The sequence below is a fragment of the Falco peregrinus genome, chromosome 3 (assembly GCF_023634155.1).
Source record: "Falco peregrinus isolate bFalPer1 chromosome 3, bFalPer1.pri, whole genome shotgun sequence".
Classification (NCBI taxonomy): domain Eukaryota; kingdom Metazoa; phylum Chordata; class Aves; order Falconiformes; family Falconidae; genus Falco; species Falco peregrinus.
In genome coordinates this window covers 13,632,615-13,657,579 of record NC_073723.1, presented here as the reverse complement: position 1 = coordinate 13,657,579, position 24,965 = coordinate 13,632,615, and the positions used below count along the sequence as shown (strand labels likewise).

General features: G+C 46.1%; 1 protein-coding gene across 1 annotated transcript in view; it reads left to right on the top strand.

Moving 5' to 3' along the window:
• ZC3H3 (zinc finger CCCH-type containing 3) overlaps window positions 1-24,965 on the top strand; it is a 186,882-nt gene that overhangs the window by 122,549 nt on the left and 39,368 nt on the right. Inside the window, exons 5-8 of the mRNA XM_055798664.1 lie at window positions 5,989-6,182; window positions 18,445-18,526; window positions 21,129-21,284; window positions 23,747-23,816. Of these exons, the coding sequence (XP_055654639.1) occupies window positions 5,989-6,182; window positions 18,445-18,526; window positions 21,129-21,284; window positions 23,747-23,816 (502 nt within the window). The remainder of the gene's footprint in view (window positions 1-5,988; window positions 6,183-18,444; window positions 18,527-21,128; window positions 21,285-23,746; window positions 23,817-24,965) is intronic.

Sequence of the window (24,965 nt, the reverse complement as noted above, 5' to 3'; positions counted from 1 at the left end):
TTTTTAATACTGCTTTATAAAAGTATAAAATGTTTTATAATCTGCAGCTGTTGCTATTTGCTCGGCAGCTGCTACCTGCTTGCTCTCTACTCACATACCAGGGGTCAGATGCCACTGGGTAATAACTCTTGATAAATGGTGACTTTCGAACAAGGAGCGCCAGAGTGTGCAACCACTTCAGTGGGTTGAGTGAGTGCAGCAAAGCAAGAAAATAAATATCCTGAGGATCTGGGTGATTCAACCAGCCAGGCTCTTAAACTGGTGCTTAAACCAGTGCTGTTTAGGCTCAGCCAGCATGAGTAGCGCCTGGGGCTGTGCACGATGTTGATGTTACAGACATAAGAGGAAGGTTCGTTCCACCCCCCCCCCCCCCTTTTTTTTTTTAAAAAAAAAAAGTCCACTGATGATTTTCCAAGAAAGTGCACTGCGGGTAGGAGCAGTTCTCTGAAGCAGAAAACCCTGCTCAGGAAGGTGTGCCCATGCCTGGAGAAATGGGGTGGATTTGGGGTGTGTGAAGCCCAGGCTGGGGCTGGATATGCAAGGAGAACTGAAATCCAGGCAGCAGCAGGAAAAGATGCTTCTCTGGAGCGTGCTGTTGGTGTAGCTTTGGTGCGCCGTGGTTTTTAGGATTGGGATATCTCGAGAGATGAGACCTGGATAGCATTTCTCATATATGTGTGTGTATGTCTATACAATAATATAATCTATATTATTAGGTATATATAAAATCTTACTTTCTATATACATTGATATATTAACTATAGATGATATCTATAGATATATAGATTCATATATAGGTACCGAGATGTCAATATAGACATATGATAGAGACACAGATATATGTCCATATAGATACCTCTAGAGGATATATATTTCAATCTATATCAAATAAATTTTTATATAGATTATATATTAACTATACAATATGTATAGAGAGATATATAGATGTAATCTCTCTATAAATATATAGATATATTGTATATAGTTTTATAAATAACTTAGATATATGTCTATATATCGGTATAGTTTATGTATGTCTATAATTTTATATAATTTATAGATACATAAGGTATATGTCTATCAACACAGGCTATAGATAGTTTTCTATAAATATTTTTATATATAGTATATATTTATAGATACAGATACAGATATAGTGTATATATATAGATATTTATAGATATCTATAGAGTATATATCTATAGATCTCTCTACAGATATCTCTATGTCTATTGTTACATATATATTTATGTATGTGTGAGCATATATACACACACACAATGCTATGTCTCTGTCAAATGCAGAGGAGACAGAAGGGCTTTGCTTGGAAACTTTGTGTTTAGGGCAGGAACAAGTTTTTGCTGCCGGTGGAGCTGGGGCTTTGGACACCCTCCCCTCCATGCCCTGGCTGTGTGGCTGAGCCTGGGTCTTCTTCCCTCCCCTCTGACAGACTGGAAGAAAACATTAAATATGTATTATATGTAAAAGAATATATCTATTATCTCCAGATATTCCTGAATATATATAATTCAATAGCTATTCGATATATCTATTCAATAATATCTGAATAATATAAAATACTTTAAATGGCAGTAGTAGCTGGGCCTTGTATCTCTATCAATTATCTCTAGATATTATTGAATATATATTGAATATCTCTAGGTGTTATTGAATATATATAAATCCATATATGTATTCAGTGTATATATTTAATCATATCTAGAGATAATTGATAGGTAATAATATAGAGATTTATGTCGAAAGGTATCTCTGTATATTATTATATATAATGTATAGAGAATATATTTCAATACATATTCAGTATGTATATTCAATACTATGTATATTTATATATATATACATGTTTGTATATATGTCTATATATATTATCAAGAGATAATATATAGAGTATTCCACTACATCTATAGGTTTATATGTATAATTATATATTTATTATACAATACATATTTATAATATTTATGTGTGCGCACACACACACACACACACACACACACACACACACACACACACACACACACACACACACACACACACACACACACACACACACACTTACTTACTTACTTACTTACTTACTTACTTACTTACTTACTTACTTACTTACTTACTTACTTACTTACTTACTTACTTACTTACTTATATCCAGGCCTCATATTTCAGCTTTTGGTAATGTTTTCTACATGTTCTGCTGTGTGTTGAAATCAAAGCAAATGCATCTCTGGTCACTAGCTGTTCCCCTGATGCTGCATGTATTGGGGGATTATAGATGCAGCCAGCTCTCTCTCAGCAAGCAAGTGCTCCATCCCTGACTGTAATTCTGACTGTCCATTGCAATCAGCAGCTCTGGCTGTTTCTGTCCCACAGACCTGGAAGCTTTCAGAAGGCTTTTTTCCAGCTGTGTTTTCTGAAGAAGACTTTACAGAACTTCCTTGAAGGGACTGATGCTTACAGCTCAGTGCCAGGCAAAACAGGAGCCCAAAAGCCAGCAGCACTGCAGTCGCCATGTATGGTGGCATGGAGCATCCTGGTGACCTCCCAGAGCTGTATCACCAGGAGGAAGAGGAGGAGGAGAGCTGAAGCTGAGCTGAGTTGTCTTGTCACAGCTGTGGCGGTGCTTTGCTATATTATGACACCTTTATTAGATTTACCAAATGGCTTGGGTTGGAAGGTACATTCAAAGGCCATCTAGTCCAACCCCCCTGCCATGGGCAGGGACATCTTCCACTAGAGCAGGTTGCCCAGAGCCCCATCCAGCCTGGCCTTGAATGTTTTCAGGGGTGGGGCATCCACAGCTGCTCTGGGCAACCTGCTCCAGTGTCTCACTACCCTCAGTGTAAAAAATGTCTTCCTTAAATCTAGTATGAATCTACCCTGTTTTAGTTAAAACCATTCCCCCTTGTCCTACTGTTACAGACCCTAATAAAAAGTCTGTCCCCATCTTTCTTATAAGCCCTCTTTATATATTGAAAATCCACTATGAGGTCTCCCCGCAGCCTCCTCTGCTCCGGGCTGAGCCCCCCCAGCTCTCCCAGCCTTTCTCCACAGCAGAGGGCTTCCAGCCCTCGGACCAGCTCCGTGTCCCTCCCCCGGCCCCGCTCCAGCAGGTCCCTGCCTGGCTTGTGCTGGGGACCCCCGAGGTGGGCGCAGTGCTCCATGGAGGTCTCCCCAGAGCGGAGCAGAGGGGCAGAATCCCCTCCCTCACCCTGCTGGTCATTAGGTACTTGATATCATTTTTATTGGATGCATTAGAGACCATTCTCCATGTCCTGCAGCCAGTGCTGGCTGCAACCTTGGACTTGCAAAGGTTTGCTGGGTGGTCCATGTGTGGCCCTCATGTCCTTCCTGCCATTGGTACCTTTACACAACAATGCCACTGCTACGGCTCATTGCAAGTAACCTGGTTTTGTAAAAATTAAGACATGATGCTCCTCTCTGGAGCAGTTTCATGAGGACCAAGCCCTGGGGAACCTGGAAGCAGGGCAGCAGCTTCTTTATGCAATCCCCATCCTCTCCACAAAAATCAGGCAGCAATTCTCCAAGCTCGGTAGCCAGTGGCAACAGCCCGATGAAATGAATAGGCTGTCACGCTAAGCATTAAGAAATGTAACTATTACATTTTACAGTTCTCTTTTTCTTTGCAGCACATGTTCATTTAAAGGTAATGCTCTCCGGGGTTTGCATTCTGCTGATAGGATAGCGGGATCTTAATTTACAGATATTCTCCAGTAATGCGCGGTTTATATACATTCTGCTAATAGCATTATGAGCATAGTTTGGACTAATACAAAATTAGAGCTCTAATTTGCATAAACAAATTACTGTTTGGATTAGTGCTAAATGAGGAAGACGACTGATATTTGAGGAGATTTGATTTGGCTGCAACGGCTCTGTTTGTATAACAGCATATGTACAAAAATGAGCTGGGTAGCTCCGCATGGGCTGGGAGGGAGTTGGGATGATGCAGAAGATACTGGGTCATGAACTGGAAGGTTTTTTGGTGGCACATGAGCCCCTCTGAGACATATTTGTCCCTAGGGTGTCACTTCAGAGCTTACTGATTGTTCAGAATAATCTTACGAGCAACACTAACTGGATTGCAGCTCATGACCGATCGCCATCCCGCTACCTCGCTACAGGGTTTGTGGATGTGGGGGAGAGATGGGGGGGGGTGAAGGTCCCCAGTGCCTCCCCATCTGCTTAACCCTGCTTGGGTTCCAGCACCTGCTAAATGGTGGGTGACAGTGGTCTCGGGTGACTCGTCCCCTTCAGGGATGTAGCAAAACGCTTGCAAGAGCCAGATTTTATAGGAACATAGAATCATTTAGGTTGGATCATCACTTAGATTTAAGATCACCAGGTCCAACCATTAGCTCAGGACTGCCAAGTCCACCACTAAGCCATGTCCCTAAGCACCACATCTACATGTTTTCTGAACACTTCCAGGGATGGTGATTCCACCGCTTCCCTGGGCAGCCTGTTCCAATGCTTGATACCCTTTCAGTGAAGAAAGTCGTCCTAGCATCCAATCTAAACCTCCCCTGGCACAACTTGAGGCCATTTCCTCTTGTCCTGTTGCTTGTTACCTGGGAGAAGAGACTGAGCCCCACCTGCCTACAGCCTGCTGTCAGGCAGTTGTAGAGAGTCATAAGGTCCCCCTGAGCCTCCTTTTCTCCAGGCTAAACACTCCCAGCTCCCCCAGCCACCCCTCATCAGACTTGTGCTCCAGCCCCTTCCCCAGCCCCGTTGCCCATCTCTGGACATGCTCCAGCATCTCAATATTTTTTTGCAGTGAGGGGCCCAAAACTGAACCCAGGATTCAAGGTGTGGCCTCACCAGTGCCCAGTACAGGGTGATGATCACTGCCCTGGTCCTGCTGGCCACTGTTTCTGGTACAAGCCAGGGTGCTACTGGCCTTCTTGGCCACCTGGGCACACTGCTGGCTCCTGCCCAGCCGGCTGTCAGCCAGCACCCCCAGGGCCTTTCCCACTGGGCAGCTTCCCAGCCGCTCTGTCCCGAGCCCGTAGCGCTGGGGGGGGCTGTTGTGCCCCAAGTGCGGGACCTGGCACTGAGCCTTGTTGAACCTCATACAACTGGCCTTGGCCCATAGGTCCAACCTTCCCAGATCCCTCTGCAGAGCCTCCTGCCCTCCAGCAGATCAATGCTCCCCCGTAACTTGCTGTCATCTGCAAACTTCCTGTAAGTGCACTTGATCCCCTCATCCAGATCATCAATAAAGATATTAAACAGGACTAGCCCCAGTACTGAGCCCTGGGGAACAATATTTTGGGGGCAAAATAGTAACATAAAAGTTATAGTACCTAATAGCAATGCTACCAAAAATACCAAAGCTTGTAGAGCTCCATGAATTGGCTCAGCTCAGGGGAGATCCCACATTGCTGATTCCCTCGTGGGACCGCATCCACGTTTCTTTTTATGTTTGCTGCTGGGGCTGGAGCTGCAAGCCAAGGGTGTGAGATGAGGCATCAGCCGTGGCTGTGTGGCCTCACCTGAATACTGTGTTGGATGCACCAGGCTGCCTATTCAGAAGTACATACCAGCAGTGCGGATCAAAGCTGTGCCATTTGCGAGGCATTGGGGCCTATAGGAAACACCTGCAGAGTTTAGGGACAAACACCTTTGCTGTGTCCTAGCAGGCTGCGGTTGGGCGTGGAGTTGACCTTCAACACGTGGTCCCTTCTGCAGCACTGCTGTGGGTGAGCTGAGAGAAATAAAAGGCTTTTTGTTGCATGGGGGAGGGAGTATCAGGAGGACAGTCCTTGAAGTTGTGGGGTTTTTTGGTGTAAATCACAGGGGATCAGAGCATCTCCTCTGTCTACAGCAAGAGCATCCCTGGTTCCTTGCTGCATCACCTCCATCCTCAGATAGCTGAGGGTTTGCTCACGAAGCAGCAGCTCCTTGCAATATCATCCATAGTTTGGGCTTACCTTGGCTTATGTTTTCTTGTAGATCCCCGCTACTGAACCAAACACGCCTGTCACCTCAAGGCGGCAAGTCCCAGCACGTGCAACAGAGATGGAGGAGCAAAGGCTATTGCTGCATTGGTGGGGTGATGTACCGAGTATCGGCAAATAAACTCTCCAAGACTTCCAGCACCCCTGGCCGGGGCAGAGACCTGAGCACCAAGAGCCCTGGCAGAGCAGGTGAGCAGCAAGAATTTGTCCCCATCTGCGTCCAAAATCCATTGAAGTCCCAGCTTCAGCGTTCCAAGTCCTACAACCAGAATTAACCGCCACCCACAGGGACTTTTAAATGCTTATTCCCAGCCCATGTGTTGCAACTCATCCTCTGGCCTTGCAGGAGCCCAGATGCAAAGGTGATGGATATCCCATCGGTGCCAAAGTGCATCCCCCAGCTCTTCTTGCTTTACAAAAGCACTGAAGCTTTTAGATGAAATGAAAGATTTAAGAAAGTGGAGGCTTTTCTTCACTCAGGCTTAGTTTAAGCTTGTAGAGATGCACCATTAAACTTGTTTCTTTTTTTAACTTGAGCAAAATCTTGGGCGGCTTCAGGTGCCACCACAAGATTAAACCTATTTGAGATGCTTATCAAATTACATTCAATATTGACCTAAGAAAATCTGGGAGGATCATTCTGCAGATAACTGTGAAACAGGCATTTTGACACAGTTACCGGCTTTACATTTAGCTTCAATTAAATTTGTGGTTTAGCTCCTCCTGTACTTGATGCCTCAAGTGTGGCTCTTGGGAAAGACCAGTTTTTTAACTGTGCTCAAAGTATTTTTTTTTTAAATTTCTACTTGGGGTCAAATATTTTTGCTCCATAACTACTTTATTGACAAATTTTGGGGACAGTTAAACTGGGAAAGGCAAAGCCAATGGCTTTGTGCTATTGTTTTTCTTTGCTGGAAGGACGAAGTGTGCAGAGATGAGTATGTTCGTGGATGATGCTATAAAGGAGGCAATTTAATGCCAAAGTCATTTTATGTACGGTGGGAAAGTGGATGAAGAGAGGCAATAAATAGTGCAGTGTCGTTGAGAGGTGCAGCCTCTGAAACCACCTGCACCCCAATTGATGTGAGTGTTATGGGGCGTCCTGGGGAGGTTTAAACCCACAAAGAACAGGATTAGGGAGGGAAGGAGCTTTCTGCAGACACAAAAATCCCATCAGCAGGAGAGCTGAGCAGCTCTGGGAAGTTTGAAAAGCATGAGGAAAATTAGGAGCAAACAGCAATATCTCAATAAAGAGTAAATAACTCCCCCCTGACGCTTGCACACAGCCGGAAAGTGGAGAGGGAAACGAGAGGCAGCCAGAAGAGGGACGGCCAGTGATGATAAATCCTTACTGCACATCATTGCTGGCAGGGAGGAGGGCAGAGATTTAGCTTAAACCGCGGATTAGCTGCCCTGGCCACCCAGGGATGGGAAACGAAGACGCCTGCAGATGATGGCAGAGATGAAGATGCTGCGGTGTCCAAAGGGGCGCGGAGCCGATGGAACATTACTTTCAGGTAATCTCCCTTCTGAGAGCATTAAAGGGATGCTTGGCAGCGGTTTGAGGACAGTTTGCGGGTGTTTTTGCAACTCAGCTCTGCTCAGGACAGATTTTTGGTGGCTGACTGGCCTGTGACATCCTCCTTGTTGCTGGCTCTGCAAATAAGTATGTGCACACTCATGAGCTTGCGTCCATATGGTTTGTTCTGGAGTCTGCAATCCTACCTGCGAGCTGTTACATCCTTGGCTTTGGTGCTGCATCTGGAGGAGGATGGGCAAGGATCAGCCTTTAGAGGCATGGAAAAAAAGGCAATGAAGTGAGCTCAGGGGTTTGTAAACCAAGCAAATCCTGATGTCAGCGATGTCAAGACCTTTGCTAATGGCAGTGGGATTTTCCGAAGTCACTGTAGTCAGCTGCACAAAACCAACTCATGGGTGGTTCTGCCATAAGCACCATCCCCATGTGTTGAAGGTGTCACTGAAGGCAGCAAACATCTTGCTGGAGTGCAAGAAAAGGATTGAAACCTAACAAGAAAGCGAGTCCAGAGGAGGGCCACAAGGATGATCAGAGGGCTGGAGCACCTCTCCTATGAAGACAGGCTGAGAGAGTTGGGGTTGTTCAGCCTGGAAAAGAGAAGGCTCCGGGGAGACCTTACAGCAGCCTGCCAGTACCTAAAGGGAGCTTATAAAAAAGAGGGAGAGACTTCTTAGAAGGGCCTGTAATGATAGGGCAAGGGGGAATGGTTTTAAACTAAAAGAGGGGGAATTCAGACTAGATATTAGGACATTCTTTGCTGTGAGGATGGTGAGACACTGGAGCAGGCTGCCCAGAGAAGCTGTGGATGCCCCATCCCTGGAAGTGTTCAAGGTCAGGTTGGACAGGGCTTTGAGCAACCTGGCCTAGTGGAAGGTGCCCTTGCCTGTGGCAGGGGGATTGAAACTAGATGATCTTTGAATGTACCTTCCAACCAAAACCATTCTATGATTCTACAAGTCTTATGAAACCTCCAAGACATGGGCAGGGAAGATACTAGATCTGGTTTTTGGGCCAGATTTTGGGACAGACTTGGACCACTGGGAAGGGTCCAGGAGAGAAGTGATGGCTGGAAGGACTGGAAAGGTGGAGGACCTGGGTCTGTGCCATCTGAAGAGGTTGTGATGGAGGGGCTGCAGGTGCCCAAGTTCATGAAGAGCTGCCAAGCAAAGGGGAAGGATGTCTTGTCCATGACAGCCAAAAAACCAAAGGGTTTAAACTTTTTCAGGAAGGGTGCAGGGAGAGCTTTCAAAGGATGAGGATTATGAAGTGCTGGATTAAGTTGGCTGTGTTGACTCTGAAATTTCCATTATTGGGATTTTTTAAAGAACAGTTCGGCGAGGATACAGTTGGAATAGGACCTGCCTTGCAGCAAGGAGGTGGACTTGACTCAAGCTGCTGCCTAATTTGTAGTCAACACATTGGTGACTTTAATTTGGGTGCTAGGAGATAGTGGGAGGACTTGACTGTCCACCTTTGTGCTTAAATCACTATTTCTGCTGCTGTTTGGAGCACCGAGACAGCCTTTCCCAAGCCCAAATATTGCACATTCCATATTTAAAATGCTTTCCAGGCTATTGGTTTTTTTCATTTATCTAAGTGCAAGAAAGTCTCTAAATTTGTCTGGTCACTGGGAAAGAGCAAAGTCACGCACAGGCAACTCAGCAAAGGCTGATGGATTCAGCCTGTCCATGTATATCCACCGCTGGGCTGGGACCAAGCAGAGAAACACTAGCTCAGAGTGCAATTTCTGGAAGAGCAGTTGAGCCAGTGGTATGACAGGAGGATTTTTGCAAATTCAGGCATCAGCATTGCTCTTGGGGTTTTGCTGGGGGGCATTTGGGGTATGGGGAGAGCCCTGGGGCTCAAGCCTTGCAAGGAAACTGTGATGTTTTTCAAGGGATTTAGTTTGCGGAGGTGACCTAAAGCAGCTTTAAGAAACAAAGGATCAGTAACAGGCACAGGATGAGTGTGCACCAGCAAGCACTGGGTACTTTTATGGATGCTTTTCCTCCTTTTTGATCTCAGTTTTAAAATGATACTTTCATGGAGATGTGCAGTTGCCTCAAGGTTAGCAGGTCAGACCTCCTGGCTGGTGGTGAGAAGGCAGCTGCTCCCCATTGTGGTTTTATCAGGGGTGATGGGGCACGGAGCAGATGTGATATCCCCACATCTTTTCTTCCCCACTGGTACCACGTCCTTTAGCAAGGTCTTGTTTAGAGAAACAGGTTTAATTAGTTCCATTTTGGGACAGAAGGTCCCTTCCAGGGTTATTTTCTATAAAATAGAAACCCATCTCATTAGTTGTTTTTTTTTAAGATACTTCTTCTTTTGCTGTAGTCTCCTTCCCCCTGCCATGCAGCACATTGGGTTTGTAACTATAAAGCCCTAGTTAACTGGTATGTGTCAGTATTTTCATGTCATCTTTCAGCTCTTGATACGATTCATCCTCCTTTGCAAGGATGGATTCAACAGATACTGATGTCTCTTGCTTTACAATAACTGGGGCTGACAGGGCAGAAGATTTGTGTGTGCTATTGGGTATGAGCCTTCACATGTTTACTCAATGCTCTGTGTTTTCAACACTTGACAGAGTTTATTTAAAAAAAACAGCTTTTGCTTTCCCTTCCAGTGCCAGACGCTGTGTGTTTGGGGTAGCAGAGAGATGGGAAACACTCCTGACAGTTTAATAGCTTGGAGTTTACTTACAGTGGGTTATAATTCTGTTGTTTGCCTGAATTTATTGGGTTGGTATTTTGTCTCTTCGTGGCCCAACTACAATAAGAAACATGATGCTAGTCGCTGCAACTGATCCATCTGCACTGTCATACCATCCCCACCAGCTGATTTACTGATGGATGCTGGTGGTGAGCTAAAATTTTGTCCTGTGGATGCATTTCCTGCAGCCCTGTGCTGTATTGGGGTCAATCCTGGGGCTACCAGGAGCAATAAAGCAACTCATCCATCTCCCGGAGCAAGGGGAAGAGCAGGGGTTTTGCCATGGTTCGTCTGCAACCTGCTTTATTACTGGTGGCATGGCATGGGGGACACTTGGCTTGGGGGCAAAGAAAGCGTCATTGCAAACCCAGGAAAAGTTTCTGAAGGTGTTTTGAGCATAAAGAAGCTCCCCGGAATGGTTCGTGTTTTGGGGCATCGCAGTGGTCCATGCAGCTGCTGAGAACTGTGCTCTCATCACATGTGTGGGTCTGCTCCCAGAGGGCTTGCTGGAAGTTCTGAGCTTGTCTCCTGAGCACTGCGGATAAAATGTGGAAATAAAAAAAGACTTCTTGCCTTCCTAGCTGGCCAGTGAGCCAGTGAGTACCTCAGTACTCAGATGTACCAGTACTCAGTGTACTCAGCTGCTTGAGCAAGAATGGAAAAGGCTCAGAAGAAGACATCTACCTGCAAACGCAGGGCTCCACCCCTGCTCCTTGCCCCTGTACAGGACAAAGATGCAGTATCAAACATGGAAAAGCTCTTTATCCCTGGGATAACTAGTATTTCTGAAACAACGTATTTTTCACTTTGTAGAATTATTAGAAAATAGGCAGCGGCATGGTGTGGAAGGTATTCGATACGTTGCAATTAATTGAGCAAGCGTAATAATTGGGTTTCTCTGCTCACAACAATCCTTTCCTTCATTTCTTTCTACAGCTGCTAAGATGTTACTCAGGTACTTGAGGAATTTCTATGAAATTAGGGAAAGAAGCAAAAGGTCCTGGCAATAAAGCATTTCACAAAGAAATTCAAAAGGGAAAATAAAAAAAAAAGCACAGCCCTGTACAAGATTGAAAGCAGCAGAAACCAAATTGAGGTTTGACATTGTCCGGAAAGCAGCCCTGACCCCAATCTAGGCACGAGCCACCGCTGCTGCAGTGAGAGGTATTGCACACCCTGGTCTGGGGCTGCCTCCAGTGGCGTTTTGCTGGTGTCCAGGCTGCTTTCCATGGGCAGATCTTCACCTGCATGACTTTCTCATCCTCCGCTGAGGTTTTACCTCCTGGGAAGCCTGCAGGAGCCCCAGTGGGACAGAAGGCTGGTGGCTTTGGGGACACTGTAGTGTGCCTGGGCTTCACCTGCTGGGGGAATGCTCACGGGTGGCAGCCAGCCCCTCAAGCGGTGTGATTTTATTTATTGGTAGTTTTCAGTTTTTCTCTACAACGGTAGGATCCAGAAGTCTTGGAGACAGCCATGGTTGCTGAGCTCTTAAAGGTGGGGGTTTAAGAGGAACCTTTAAGTTCTCCTGAGCTGCTAATGCACATCTCCCAATACGGCTGCGATGGTGGCCCTGACCAGAGATGAGCAAATTATTTTGAAACACGTGTTTAAGTTCAGCCTTCCATGGCTGGGGGTCTTTCTTTGCATCTAAACACACTCCCTGTCTCCATCCTGCTGCATAACAGCCCCTCCTGCCTCAGTTTCCCCACCCTGCTGTGACAGCATCTAGTGTACAGCTGAGGAGACTGAAGATGCGAGCTCCTCTGCTGCATCACGCTGAAGATGGATAACTGATGCTCATGAACATGATTTCAGATGCAGTGGGAGAACTCCATGCTCAGTGAAAGGAGAAGGAATATAACCACGGCACAGGGAGCCAAGCACTGCAAGAAACTGCGCTCTCGGCTCCTTGTTTACCAACTAATTTTAGAAGTGCTGAGCGCCACAGAAACACACTTTTCACGTTTGCAAGGATGATAAAGTGTTCAGCTGTATGGTTGGGCTGGCTGCGGACTTGCGTAAATGATGCTTCCTGTTCTGAGCCACTCAGCTTTTTTAAAAAGGAAAGGAGGGATTTAAGATTGGAACATTTTCACCACCCATCCTCTGCCACCTCTGCTTGGTGGCACTTTTAGTGCAGGTGTTCAAAGAGGAATTGGGGGGTGTTCACCCCGGTGTGCTATGCTTTGCCTCTTCCCCCAGTCTGTGGCTGTTAGAGCAGCTCATCTGGCACCTGGGAGCATCCCAATCTGCAGTATTGGGATCATGCAGTTTGCTGATCATGGCCTCAGCTTTCTTCCTTTCTGTCTGCAAAACACCTGGAATGTGTTGGGACCAGGTGGTGGCAGAGTAAGAAAGAAGCTGGTGGAGGAGAGGCCAACCCAATGCACCAAGGTGTGAGAACAGTGAAAACTGGAGTGTTGCTTTCCTCAGGTTTCAGCTGGTTTTGGTGTCACTTGTGCTGGGGCTGGCTTGTGCTCAGTCCCCTCAAACTGAATTCCCTGGTTTGGGGATTGCCTGATCCTTTGCCCTCCTTGAACTTAATCCCTTGGTCCCTTTTGAACTCAGTCCTTTGGCTTTGGGATTTCTCAGTTCATTACCCCTTTTGAGTTTAATGCCTTGACCTCTTTTGAGCTCAGTCCCTTGTCTTTGGGATTGCAGAATCCCTTGGCCCCTTCAATCTCAATCTCTTGGGTTTGGGATTGCTCAATCTCTTGCTCCTTTTGAGCTCAGTCCCTTGGTTTTAGGATTACTCAATTCCTTACCACTGTTGAGTTTAATCCCTTTGACCCCTTTTGGGTTTAATTCCTTGGTTTGGGTATTGCTCAATCCCTTGGCCCATTCAATCTCAGTCCTTTGGTTTTAGGATTACTCAATCCCTTACCCCTTTTGAGCTCACTCCCTTGGCCCCTCAAGCTCAATCCCTTGGTTTTGGGATTGCTCAGTCCCTTATCCCTCTTGCATTCAATCCTTTGGCCCCTTCAGTCTCAATCCCTTGTTTTTGGGATTGCTCAATCCCATACCCCTTTTTAGCTCAATTCCATGGTACCTTCAGTCTCAGTCCCTTGTCTTTGGGATTGCAGAATTCCTTGGCCCCATCAACCTCAATCCCTTGGTTTTGGGATTACTGTCCCTTTGTTCCTTTTGAGCTCAGTCCTTCAACTGTGGGATTACAGGTGCTGGTGGGCAGGGACCAGATGTCCTTGAGGAGCACCACTGGATCCAGCACTGGTGTAGACCAGAGCTTGCAGAGCTAAGAAGATGCCCCACAGCAGCCACTCCAGGCTCCTTGCAAGGATCTGCTCGTACAACAACAACCAGCCTGGAGTGTGCTTCATTAATTGAGGTTGGTTCACTAATAAAACACTCGTGACCGCCTGACCCAGGAACATGCATGTTCCTGTTAGGAGCTGGGGTGTGATCAGACAGGAAAACGTGAAAAGCTCCACTCGTGTAGTGGCAGCTCATCCCTTCTTTTGCTGTTACCTTCTAGAGAGTGAGGGCTTCTGCTGTCCAGTGAGGAAAATAAATTACCCCCAGCAGCTGCTAGTGCTGATCATCTGAAACAGTGGAACCCACTTAAATGAATAATAATTAAAGAAATAAATTTCCCCGAGTGCCAGCCTCAAAACTTTTTGTTCAGCAATAAAGCGGAGAGCCTCACAAAATGAATCGCTTGGCTGTTTCTGAAGTAGGCTGCTGTGCCGTGGCAGGCGAAGCGGGGCTATAATGGGACCCATTAAAGGAGCCGGCATGGTTAAAGGAAGCCTTTCCTGGGTGCCAAGGTCATGTTGAAACAGGCTGAGCTGAAGTGAGTGCAGCTAATGGCAAAACCCCTTCCCTTGATGAGCAAAAATTAACGCAAGCTGGGATGACCCTGTTACGATCATCCTTGGGTTGGAGCACTGGCCGGTAGAGCTGATTGCCTGCTAGCTGCTCTCACTCGGGCAAAGCCCTGGTTATTTCTCTCCCTGTGTAAGATTTCCATAAATTATCCTTGGTTTGGGGAAGTTGAAGCAGATGGGCAGCAATGGGTTTGGTGCTGGCCGTCACTCTAACAATGTCCTAACCCTCTTGTGCATCTGCTGGCCCCAATGCACTCCGGCTCTGCAAGTTCTCTCTTTTTTTTTAGGCTATTTCAGTTTTCCACAGCCTTTCCACTGTATAAAAAATAAATTACTAGATAAGATACACAAACAAACCTTTCCACATGATGAGGTCCTGGTCCTTGAGCTATGCCCTAGGAGCAATAAAGTCCTTCCTAAATAATTAAGCAGGTAATAATTAACTGCACTCCCTCCCTGCGATATTTGCAGCCGATTTTTAATGGCAAAGGAAAATTTCAAGTGTTGTTTTCAGTGTGCATTTTTTGCATCGCAAGCCCTTGGGTGAGAGAAGGCTGAGCAGAGGTGTTGGAGCTGGATGGAAGCATCCCTCTCCCCACATAGGCATGCTGGAAAGCACCAAGCATTGCTCCCAAATGCGGTTGCCAAAGCAAATCTCTGCCAACCTTTCCCTGGAGGAGAAGGATCAGGGTGCAGGAGATGGACAGCCTTGAGCCTTGAGCTGTGTTTTGGGGGGGGGGGTGGGGGGTGGGGAAGTCCTAATTAATGTACAGATGTTGGTGGAGGGGTGCAGCATCTGACCTGCTCGTTTTAAGCACTTGTAGTTGTGGAGCCTTTGACAGGGATAAATTGTGCCTCTTTCCCCTTTTCCATCAAAAGCTGGAATTTCAAGCAGGAGGCGAACACTGCAGAAAACACCATGGGACTGCTTGGCTGTGGATTCCTTCAGAGGAGCAGGATGAAAAAAAGGAGTTAGACTGTAGCCCCCGCTATTAATCATAGCTGTAATCATGCATTTAATGAACATGACAGCTCCCGCTCCCTCCGGAGAGATGCGTTGAGTCTCACGACTGGGTTAGGTACAACAATCACTTCTCAACACTCGCGCTTGATAACACCGAGAGCCGCCGGAGCAGCCAGTGTCAGGTTGGGATGATGCATTAAGAGAAACATCCCCATTTGCACGGGCTATGTATTTCCTTACAGATGATGCGCTTCAAACCAGCTAAATCATTAAGAAGGAAAAGGAAAAAAAACGCAGAGAGAGAAAACCACCTGTCCCTGATGCAGGGTATAAAATATCAAGCCTGATGCCACTGTGCTGTGTGTAATCTGTTAAAAAGCCCTTAATGTGCAGTTCTTGATGCTCTCACCAGCAGCTCTTTTTTTTTCTTTTTTCCTTCTTTTTTTTTTCCTACCCCTGTTGTTCCCACTGCCTTTGAGCATGCACAGGGGAGGAACTTGCCATGCCACTTACTTAAATCTCTGCAGCAAGGGACATTTGCAATACACAGGAAAGCATGATGTGGGATGTGCGAGTTGCTCTCCTGATCCGACAGCACTGCTCTGTCCTAGTCCTGATGCTCTCTCAGTTTGGAGAGTAACTCGGGAGAAGAACAGGATGGATTTGGGGCTGGCATCTGACCTGCAAAATAAAAACGTGTTATGTCTGGACTAAATGAGATTCCCAGGGATCAGTCAAGCTCTGGAGGCATCGTTTTGGTTTTTTGTTTAATTTAGTCCAGACTGCAGCAAATTTCAACTCCTCATTTTTTAATTTAACCCTTATCCAGTCCTCTGGTGTCTTTTGCCCAGCTCTCGTTTCACGCTGCGTGGGTTACTTTGATAATATACCCTGAATACACACTGAATATCCTGATTCAGATACACTTGGAATCTCCACTGTCTTCAAAATATCAGATGCTGTGTATTTATTAATGCAGATCTCTTGGTAGCTGTTCTGTGGTCATCCTCGAGTTGGTAACCACTCAAAAAATCAAAACATGGGCTCTTTGGACCTTCCTAAAAGTCTGAGGCATCAAATCCGCTCTCCTGCATCTCCTGCCTTGCTTCTTTAATGCTCACAGAGCCTGGCTTGTATTTAAACTTCTTTTTGCACAATGCAAAAGCTTCTAAAAATACTATCATGCCAGAGCCTGAGTTTTCACTGTAAATCCCAGTTGATGGCAAAATGTGTAGTTATGGAGCTTCTTAACCAGCAGCGTTACGCAGCTGCTGGGCTCTCTCCTCCTGGGTAAATATTTAGGTGGTTTTCTAATAGTTCAGGGAGGATTTGCATGTAGGGTGAGTAATTAGGTGGTGGGAAAGTGTGGATGAAGAGTTTCTTTGTCAGCTGCCAGTCTGATGCTTTGCAGGACCTGGTCAACATGTTGGATGGCTGCATCTTGCCCGGATTTTGCTGTGGATGGGACTGACTCTCTCGGGCAGTTAAACTGCCTCCAGGCTGTGAGTTAATTCACAGCAAGAGCCGGTAATGGGAGATGTGCATCGCCTCTCCATGTATAATAGCATAACTTCTTGCCAGAAGATAAAAGCTGGGCAAAAAAACATTATGATATGGATGTATTTTTGCTATATAGAAATTAAAACCCAGTGGCATGCGGCTGTTGCACCCTTTATTTATTTACCTCTTTATTTATTTCTTTAGAGATTCCTCCTTTCTGATAACCAAGATGTGGTTATCAGGCCACTTTAACTAAAAGGGTGGCACACAAGCATGGGAGTGCGTTCATCCCCGAGAGTCCACTTTTATGCCTGGGTATTAAATATTTAGAGAGATTGTCTGCTGCCCTGGGGAGCCAGCTCCTGGTATAGCCCATCCTGCTGAGCTTGCTTTAAGGAGCATTAAACATAATTGCAGAGGGCTGGGGGATGCTCTATCCCTACCCTAATGGTTGGACTTTAATTTGGGTCTTTCTCCCTGCATCAGCTTGGAGGTCAACCTTGCTCGAATGCGCTGGCCTCTTAACCTAAGTCCTCGCTAAGAGATGCTCTGCAGCATCTTCGGAGCGACCCAAAGTTGACGTACATTTATTTGAACGCTTCAAACTAGTTAAAAAAGATGCTCCTACAGCGAGACAGCTCTGCAGTGAGGGGGAAGCCAAAAATAAAATGCAGAAAACCCCTCAGTTGTGGCTTAAATGCCCAGTTGATACTTGACATGCTTGCGGCAAGCTGGAATGAGCTTCCAGCAAGCTTGAACACGCTTGCCAGTGAGTAGCACAGAGCTTGCTCGATGCCTCTGATGGACAGGCATGTGCTGCCCACACTGACACTGCGCCTGCGCCATCGCTTTTATTTGCGGAAGGAACAGATGGGGCTTTGCCGATGCCGGCAGCCCAAGTGACAGCTCGCACGCGGGGAGAGCACGCTGCCGCACTATCAAATTCTGCTCACTCACTTCCCAACACGCCCGGGCTGGCAGGTGAGTGACTGAGCCGCTCTCGTACCACCTGGAAAGCTGATACACAGCCTTTATTTTCAATTCATTCTTTCCTACGCCAGTCAAGGACAATTTAATTATGTGCATGCACGTATTGGAAGCAAGCGCTGGGCTTCCCCCACTGGCTGCAGGGAGCAGCCAAGCCAAGCGCGGAAATTTTCTGGACTGATAGCACAAGCGTGTGAGTTGCCTGGAGAGTTTTTTTGGCATGTTTGGGTGCCAAGGGGAAAGGTCCCTGTGGTGTTCAGAGCTGGCGAGGAGCCCTTTTACCATGGCGGCTCTGGAGGTGCCGGCAACATGGAGGTCTGTAAAGAGCATCCTCACCTGTCTGGGCTCTGGGAGCTGCTTGTGTTGGATAAAGCAATAAGATCATAGAATCTCGAATGGTTTGAGTTGGAAGGGACCTTTAAAGATCATCTAGTCCAACCCCTCTGCCATGAGCAGGGACATCAACTCGATCAGGTTGCTCAGAGTCTTGTCCAACCTGACCTTGAATGTTTCCAGGGATGGGGCATCTACCACCTCTCTGGGCAACCTGTGCCAGTGTTTCACTGCCTTCATCATAAAATATTTCTTCCTTTTATCTAGTCTGAATCCCCCCTCTTTTAGTTTAAAAGTATTCCCCCTTGCCCTATCACTACAGGCTCTGCTAAAAAGTCTGTCCCCATCTTTCTTATAAGTTCCCTTGAAGTATTGAAAGGTGGCTGTAAGGTCTCCCCAGAGTCTTCTCCAGGCTGAACACTCCCAGTTTTCTCAGCCTTTCCTCATAGGAGAGGTGTTTCATCCCTCTGATCATTTTTGTGAAATTAAGATACTGAGGGCTGTGTGAATTCCTGCAAAATTTCTCGATTCTGAGGAAACTACTTACGTTTTCTTTTCTGTTTTCAACAGCGAGGTTGCATTGTACGCCTAGTCCTGGCTTTTCTCCATCCGGCTGCCTGAACAGATCAGCTACAAGCCGATACTTCGCCAGGTCTGTACTTGCAGGGAGGAATAGCGTGCTCCCCCTCTGGATGCTGCATGTGATTTATGCTCAGGAGGGTGTCAAAAGCATGAGACGTGTGTATTTAACTGGCTGTTTATTTGGTGAAGCTCTTGCCACTGCTTTTCCCCCAGCCTCTGCTCCAAGGGGGTTGTAAGCTCAGCAGAAAGCTGTGATTTCAGCTTCGAAAGGGTTTGAAAGGTTATTAATGGATAGCAACACCTTTCTGCAGGCAAAGAATGCCAACTCCTGCTTGGAAAGTCCCTTTTAAAATCAACTGTAGTGTTTTCAAGGGGTATTTTGTTTTTTTCCCCCCAGCTGAGAAGCCCTGAAATTTAACCCAGCAAAACTGCAGTTTTCCTTCTCTCTGTCCCACCCACAGACCGGGAATTTGCCATGTGGCAACTGGAAAGCACCGTGTATGGGAGAAAGATGGCACGTTGTTGGTGTTCAGAGCCCTGCCAGCTTTCTTCTTGCCTTTTTTTTTATGCTACAGTTGTGCCACATATCATTGTGTCCTTAAGTATGAGCATTTGTAGACAAGTCCCTCTTAATAGTAGTGCTCTGAAATTTATTCCTGAAGTGTGTCAGTTCCAGATGTCTGTATACAGATGTAATGCCAGATTCTAGCTCTATTTTATCATGTCCTGCCACTAATATAAACTAATTAAAAATCTGCTATTGGAGTTAATTGTTGCTGGAGTCCAGCTTGCAAGTGCTTTCTGTGCAGGTCGATGTGCTGGTGACTTGGCCAGGTATCACAAGTAGCAGAGATGTTGACTAAGGGAGAGCCTTTTTTCAATATCATAATTTTTAGCAAAGAAATATTCTTTTTTTAAATGCTTACCATACTGTATCATGGCTTGCCTTGCGGTCACCTTAAGTACCAAGAAGCAGTTTGTGGTGGGGCTTGGTATCCCCCCAAGCCATTTGTGATGAAAGAGGTGGTGACATTTCTGATGCTGAAATGAGGCTTTTGCATTCAGCATTTTGGCTATGTGAAGTTGTCTTTATCTTATTGCATTTTAACCCAAGAGCTGTAGACAACCAATAATGACAGAGGTAAAAATACATGTTCCCCCCTAAAGTAGTTTGCCTGAGCCAGTATTTGTCATGGGTAATGCTATTGTGACCCTTAGACCTGTATTTCTTCCACCAGGAGGACCAAGACTGTGGAAATACATAGTATTAGATAATATTTATATATTATACATGTATTAAAGTAATTGTATATATAAATATTTATCCTTAGTCTCTAAGGAAGCAAAACATACGACTACCCAGAGAACCTAAGGTGAGCGGCTTGCTTTGCCCCCATCCAGAGCAGCGTATCTTCTGCAAACTTGAGTTAATCATGCTGTATCATCTTAATTATCTGCTCAGAGACATCAAACATGACCTCCATGGTGTTGAATTCAGCCAAATCTCAACACTTCCCCCTCTTCCTCCTGGTCCCATATATCTCTATAGCTGCTAGGTAATTAATTACCTCTTCATCTGGAAGCTTATGAAAAATGTGTGCTAAGCAGCTTTCGATATCCTTAAGCAACTTCTAGGGTACCAGGCAATCAATAGCAAGTTTTTCTGATATTTGGTGTTACCTTGTGTTCCCATGGCTGTCACATAGGCCCTCGCTCACTGAGGTCCATAAGCAGGTGCCCACTTGAAGGACTTGAATAGCAGCAGGCCAGCTGGCAGGACACATGCTGCAGTGCCCTCTGAGTTGTTCAGCATTTGCATCCTGTGCTGCATGAGCCCAGCATGGGAGAGAATGTTTTCTGCCTCACTAAAACTGCAGGAAGCTCTCTCCATGCTCATAGAATCATAGGAGAGAATCATGGTTATGGAGGTGGGAAGGGATCTCTGGAGAGCTGTTCTTCCTCCTGCCCCAAAGGGCCTCTTGTCCTCCTAGCATATGTCTCTGAGAAGGTCTGGTTCCATCTTCTCCGCACCATCCCATTAAGAAGTCATGGAGGACAGTAAGATCCCCTTGGCCTCCTCCCTGCTGAGCCCATGGCCTCTGCTCAGATGTCCTGTGCTCCAGCCCCAACCATCTTGGTGGCCTGCGCTGAATGTGCTGCCATCCATCACTGTTGTACTGGGAGCCCCAGACTGGACCCAGTGCCCAGCTGTGGTCTTGCATGTGCCAAATAGAGGGGTAGGTCCCCTCCCTCATCGTCCCAGCTGTGTTCCACTCATACAGCCTAGGATGTGGTTGGTGTCATCACTGCAAGGGTGCCTGGCTGACTCCTGGGTGCCTTGTTGTTCCCCAGGGTTGTCTTCTGCAGAGGTGCTTTCCAAGAGGTTGGTCACAACCTGGCCTGCTGCATGGGGTGATTGTGTACCTAGTGCAGATGTTTCCAGGGAGATAGGCCTCATCTTGAACATTTTTAAGATTCAAGTTTAAGCTGGCCAAAACTCACAAAGACCTAAAAGCTTAGGTCCGGCACAAGCTTCCTTAATATCGCACTGTCTCTTCAAAGTGAAACTTGGGCTCCTCTGTGATTTCAGGTGCTGTTGGCCTGTCTTCTCTATGTCATTGTTGCGTTGAAGTTGGAGATGTTTCCTGACCCTGTCTCTCTTTCTCGTTTAGCCGTGCTGTTCAGCGGAGTTTGGCCATCATTCGTCAAGCTAAACAGAAGAAAAAGAAGAAGGAATACTGTATGTACTACAACCGCTTCGGCAAGTGTAATCGTGGGGAGAGTTGCCCCTACATTCATGATCCGGAGAAGGTGGCCGTCTGCACCAGGTATGGATGGACACAGCAAGTGCAATGCTTTGGTCTGTCATAGTAGGCTGAGCCATTGGTTGGCTTTGGTGCTTGCTCATGTGATACTCCCCAGGGAAAAAACCTGATAACAGAGATGTAAGACCATGAGGACAGCTGTTCTGGGTCAGGCCTGGGGTCTGCCCAGCACTGTTGGGTTGGCAGGTACCTACAGGAGGAGAAGATGAGGAACACAGTGAAAGGCACTTTCGCCTGGCTGGGACCACTCAGCTTCTGGCAGTGAAGCCCTGCAGCCTAGCAGGGTTTGCATTACAATTGCTAGAGTTTGCCACCAAACCATCATCATGTAATAGTCAGCAGTTCTTTTTCTGGGGTGAACTTATTTAGTCCTTTCTTCAACACATGGTATTTATGGCAGTGGGTTGCACAACTGGATTACGGACTGCATGAAAAGTGCTTCCGCAACAGACTGCTCAACTGTTGTGCTGGGTGCCTCCTCGCTCGTGGCTCTTGAGACGGATGGAAAAGTCATTCCGTGATCACCGTCTAGGCACCATTTGTAACTATATAGTCCTCCCCTCTCTGTCTGAACTTCCCAGACCGGAGGATCATTGTCTATTTAATCTTTTATGATAATTTTTCTCTAAATTTACACAGCAGTTTACATCTATTAATGCTAATAAAGCATTGCACAACTAGCCTCCAAGTTAAATACACGCATTTTGGTTATTGTGGACAGACTGTAGGGATTACAGAAATATTTGTTTCACATTTTGGAGGTGGATACCATCACCAGGATGTTTACAGGTAGAAAGTATCCTTCCATATCATAGTACAGAAGCTCTAAAAAACCTAAAAAATCAGAGTAGTGTTTAAAGAATTAATAATAAGATCAAATCAACTTTGCTTAAATATAGCCAGAATAATAGTCCTTAGTGATGTACTTACTGCTGTCAGGTTGAGGATGCCATCAAGGTTTGCCACGTGGTATTTAAAGGCTAAAACATTTAGCCAGTCCCCAAAGGCACCATCTAACTGGAATGATTTTGTGGGTCGTGGGTATACCTGGTACAGATACCAGCGCCGTGCAGATCTGAGCTGAGTGACTTGAGAGCCTGCCCTGACCATGCACCGGGTGATTTCTTCTAGCAGCATTTCTCAGATCTGCTCGGATCCATGCAGCAGCTTTGAATCCTTCAGCCTGTGATGCCATGCAGCTACAAGACTCACTAATTTATTACAGGAGAACTGATTCATGTTGCCAGCTCATTATACCTGCCCAACAGTTGATTAAACTATATTATTAGTCGTTTAAAAAGTGTAGAAAAGCCAACTCCACTGATGAACTCCTTGAGTAATTTCTCCATAAAATTGCTGCTGTGCTACAATCATTTGGAGGTTGCACAAAGCTCAGTGGGAGACCATACAGGAGGGAAAGGTGATTTATTGATTTTTTAACTGATTTCACTTGCTTTCACATATTCTTCCCTAACACATCTTCATGAACACTGAGGCTCGTATGTCCAAGGTATCTGGTCAGGATTATTTCTGGTGATGTAGAGGACAAGGGATGCTAACTACTAACTCCTCACTTTGAATCCTTACTTCTTCTTATGTTCATGACAAAGTCTGGTTTTGGGCTGTGCTCCATGTGTGCTTTAGGAATTTCTGGTCCCAAAGGTCTTTTGGATTTCCATCCTGTGCCATTTCCATGAGTCACTAGAGGACAACGTTCATTATCTTGTGTCTTGTTTTTCCATCAACCAGCTGGTTTTCACGTCTATATGTTCCCATTTATACTTTTTTCAAACCAATCTGAATTATTTTTATTTTTTTTAATGAATCTCCCCATGCTCAGCTCTAAATTTACCCAGATTTTATAAGTAAAGCTGGAGGCATATTCTGTGTTCCAGAATCTCCCTGCAAGCCTGTGCAGCTGAGAGCATGTACCCCTGGAGTCTCCTTTGAAAGGGTACAGACCAGCACTCTTCCCACGATAACGTGTATTTTATTAATCTGCTGTCACACTGGTAGCTCCTAGGAAAACTTCTGAGTCCAAACATCCTCATGTGCTTTGGGATCTTAGTTTCTCTTGTGTGCCTGTCTCTGCTTCTCCTGGATGTTGGCCACTCAGACCTGGAGTTCCTCCTTGTACTTCATTCAGCATCTGGTGTAATCAGGGCTCTAGGAAGAATCTTTCTCCTTCTGGGAGCATCATTTCTGAACCTCAGGGTGCATGCTTTGCTCTACCTACTAATAAGCAGCCTAATATGATGAAAGAGCACAATCTGTCAGGAAGCATCAGCTACTCTGTGATGATTCAGGGTGTGAAATGGGCTTTAACAGTGAGCTTGGCAGCAGTTAGGTGTATTTGTGGCCTTGGGGCAGATGTGGTAATGGGGCAAGGCAGATGCTTGGTGTTTAAAAACCCGTGTTGTACGACCCATCTCATGCTTGACCCTCTCCTTCTGGTGTATCTACAGGTTTCTCCGTGGCACGTGCAAGAAGACAGATGGGACCTGTTCGTTTTCCCACAAGGTGTCGAAAGACAAGGTCTGTATGGCTTCCCACTGATCCCGGTGTGGCTCTGTGAGCAAGCGGACCTATGCTGGTGGTTGCGGGGAAGTCTTCCTCATTGAATGCTTCCAGCAGAGTTCATTTATAGTTTGCTTGCCGAGCTGTTCAGGCATATGATGGGGTTGTGAGAGCAAAATGTGCCTTTTGAAACGACATAGTGAATTGGTATATGAATGCATTAAACAGTGAATTGGAAACCAAAACACCTAGGGCTGTGTTGGGTGACGTGTTGGGTTAAGGAGTGCTTAAACTCCAGGGACTGAAGAGAAAGAGCGTGGGAGTAACGTTTAGTTGCATCTAATCCTTAGCTACCTCCGTAAGATCACCCTTCCCTCTAAATCACCCTGTGCTGGTGTCGGAGGAAGAGGAGGATGTTTTAACATACAAGAGCTTGGAGGTATAAATTAACCTTTCTAAAAAGCCAGGCAGTGAAACTGGCTAGTAGAACGGCTTTTGAGTTCATCTTCGTTTTCAACTTCCTTTATTTGGGTCTCTGTGGTTTTATTACACAGACCGAGGTGGAAAAATAATTAGGTTTTCTTTTAGTGATTATCAGTTGACAATTCAGCAGATTAACCTCCGTTCAGTGGCTAGGATCTCCAGTCGGACGTAGCTTTGGAGACCTCAAGCGTTGAAGCCGAGGCGAAGTTGGTGCTGAAGGTTAAGTGTAGCTGTGGGTCCTTCGCTTAGCTGGGATGTGCTTCAAGCACATATTTACATTTCAGCTTTGTTGGACGGATTTGGAAGATCATTTCTCTGCTACAGACAAAGGATCACCCAGACAACAGCAGTAAGGTTAATCCCACCAGGCTATTAAACACCAGCGAGAGCGGTGTCACTGCATGGGGAGTGGTTTGGGATCGGCTCTGGTGTCAAGGCTCTGCTGTCAGGATGGAGGTGACAGAAAGCGGGATGCGAATGAGGACTGGTCTTCCTGGAGAAGCCTGTAAGGCTCAGTCCTTCACTTGAGGAGCCTGCAGCCCCCCTTGGCTGTATTTCTGACATGTCATTTGTCGAAAGCAGCTTTGTCAAAGCTTTCACAGCTGTGCCTGGGGCACGGCAGGGACTGAAGCTCGCCTGAGCCACATCTGAAAGCGCTGCTTTTAATTATTCAAGCTTTGGTTA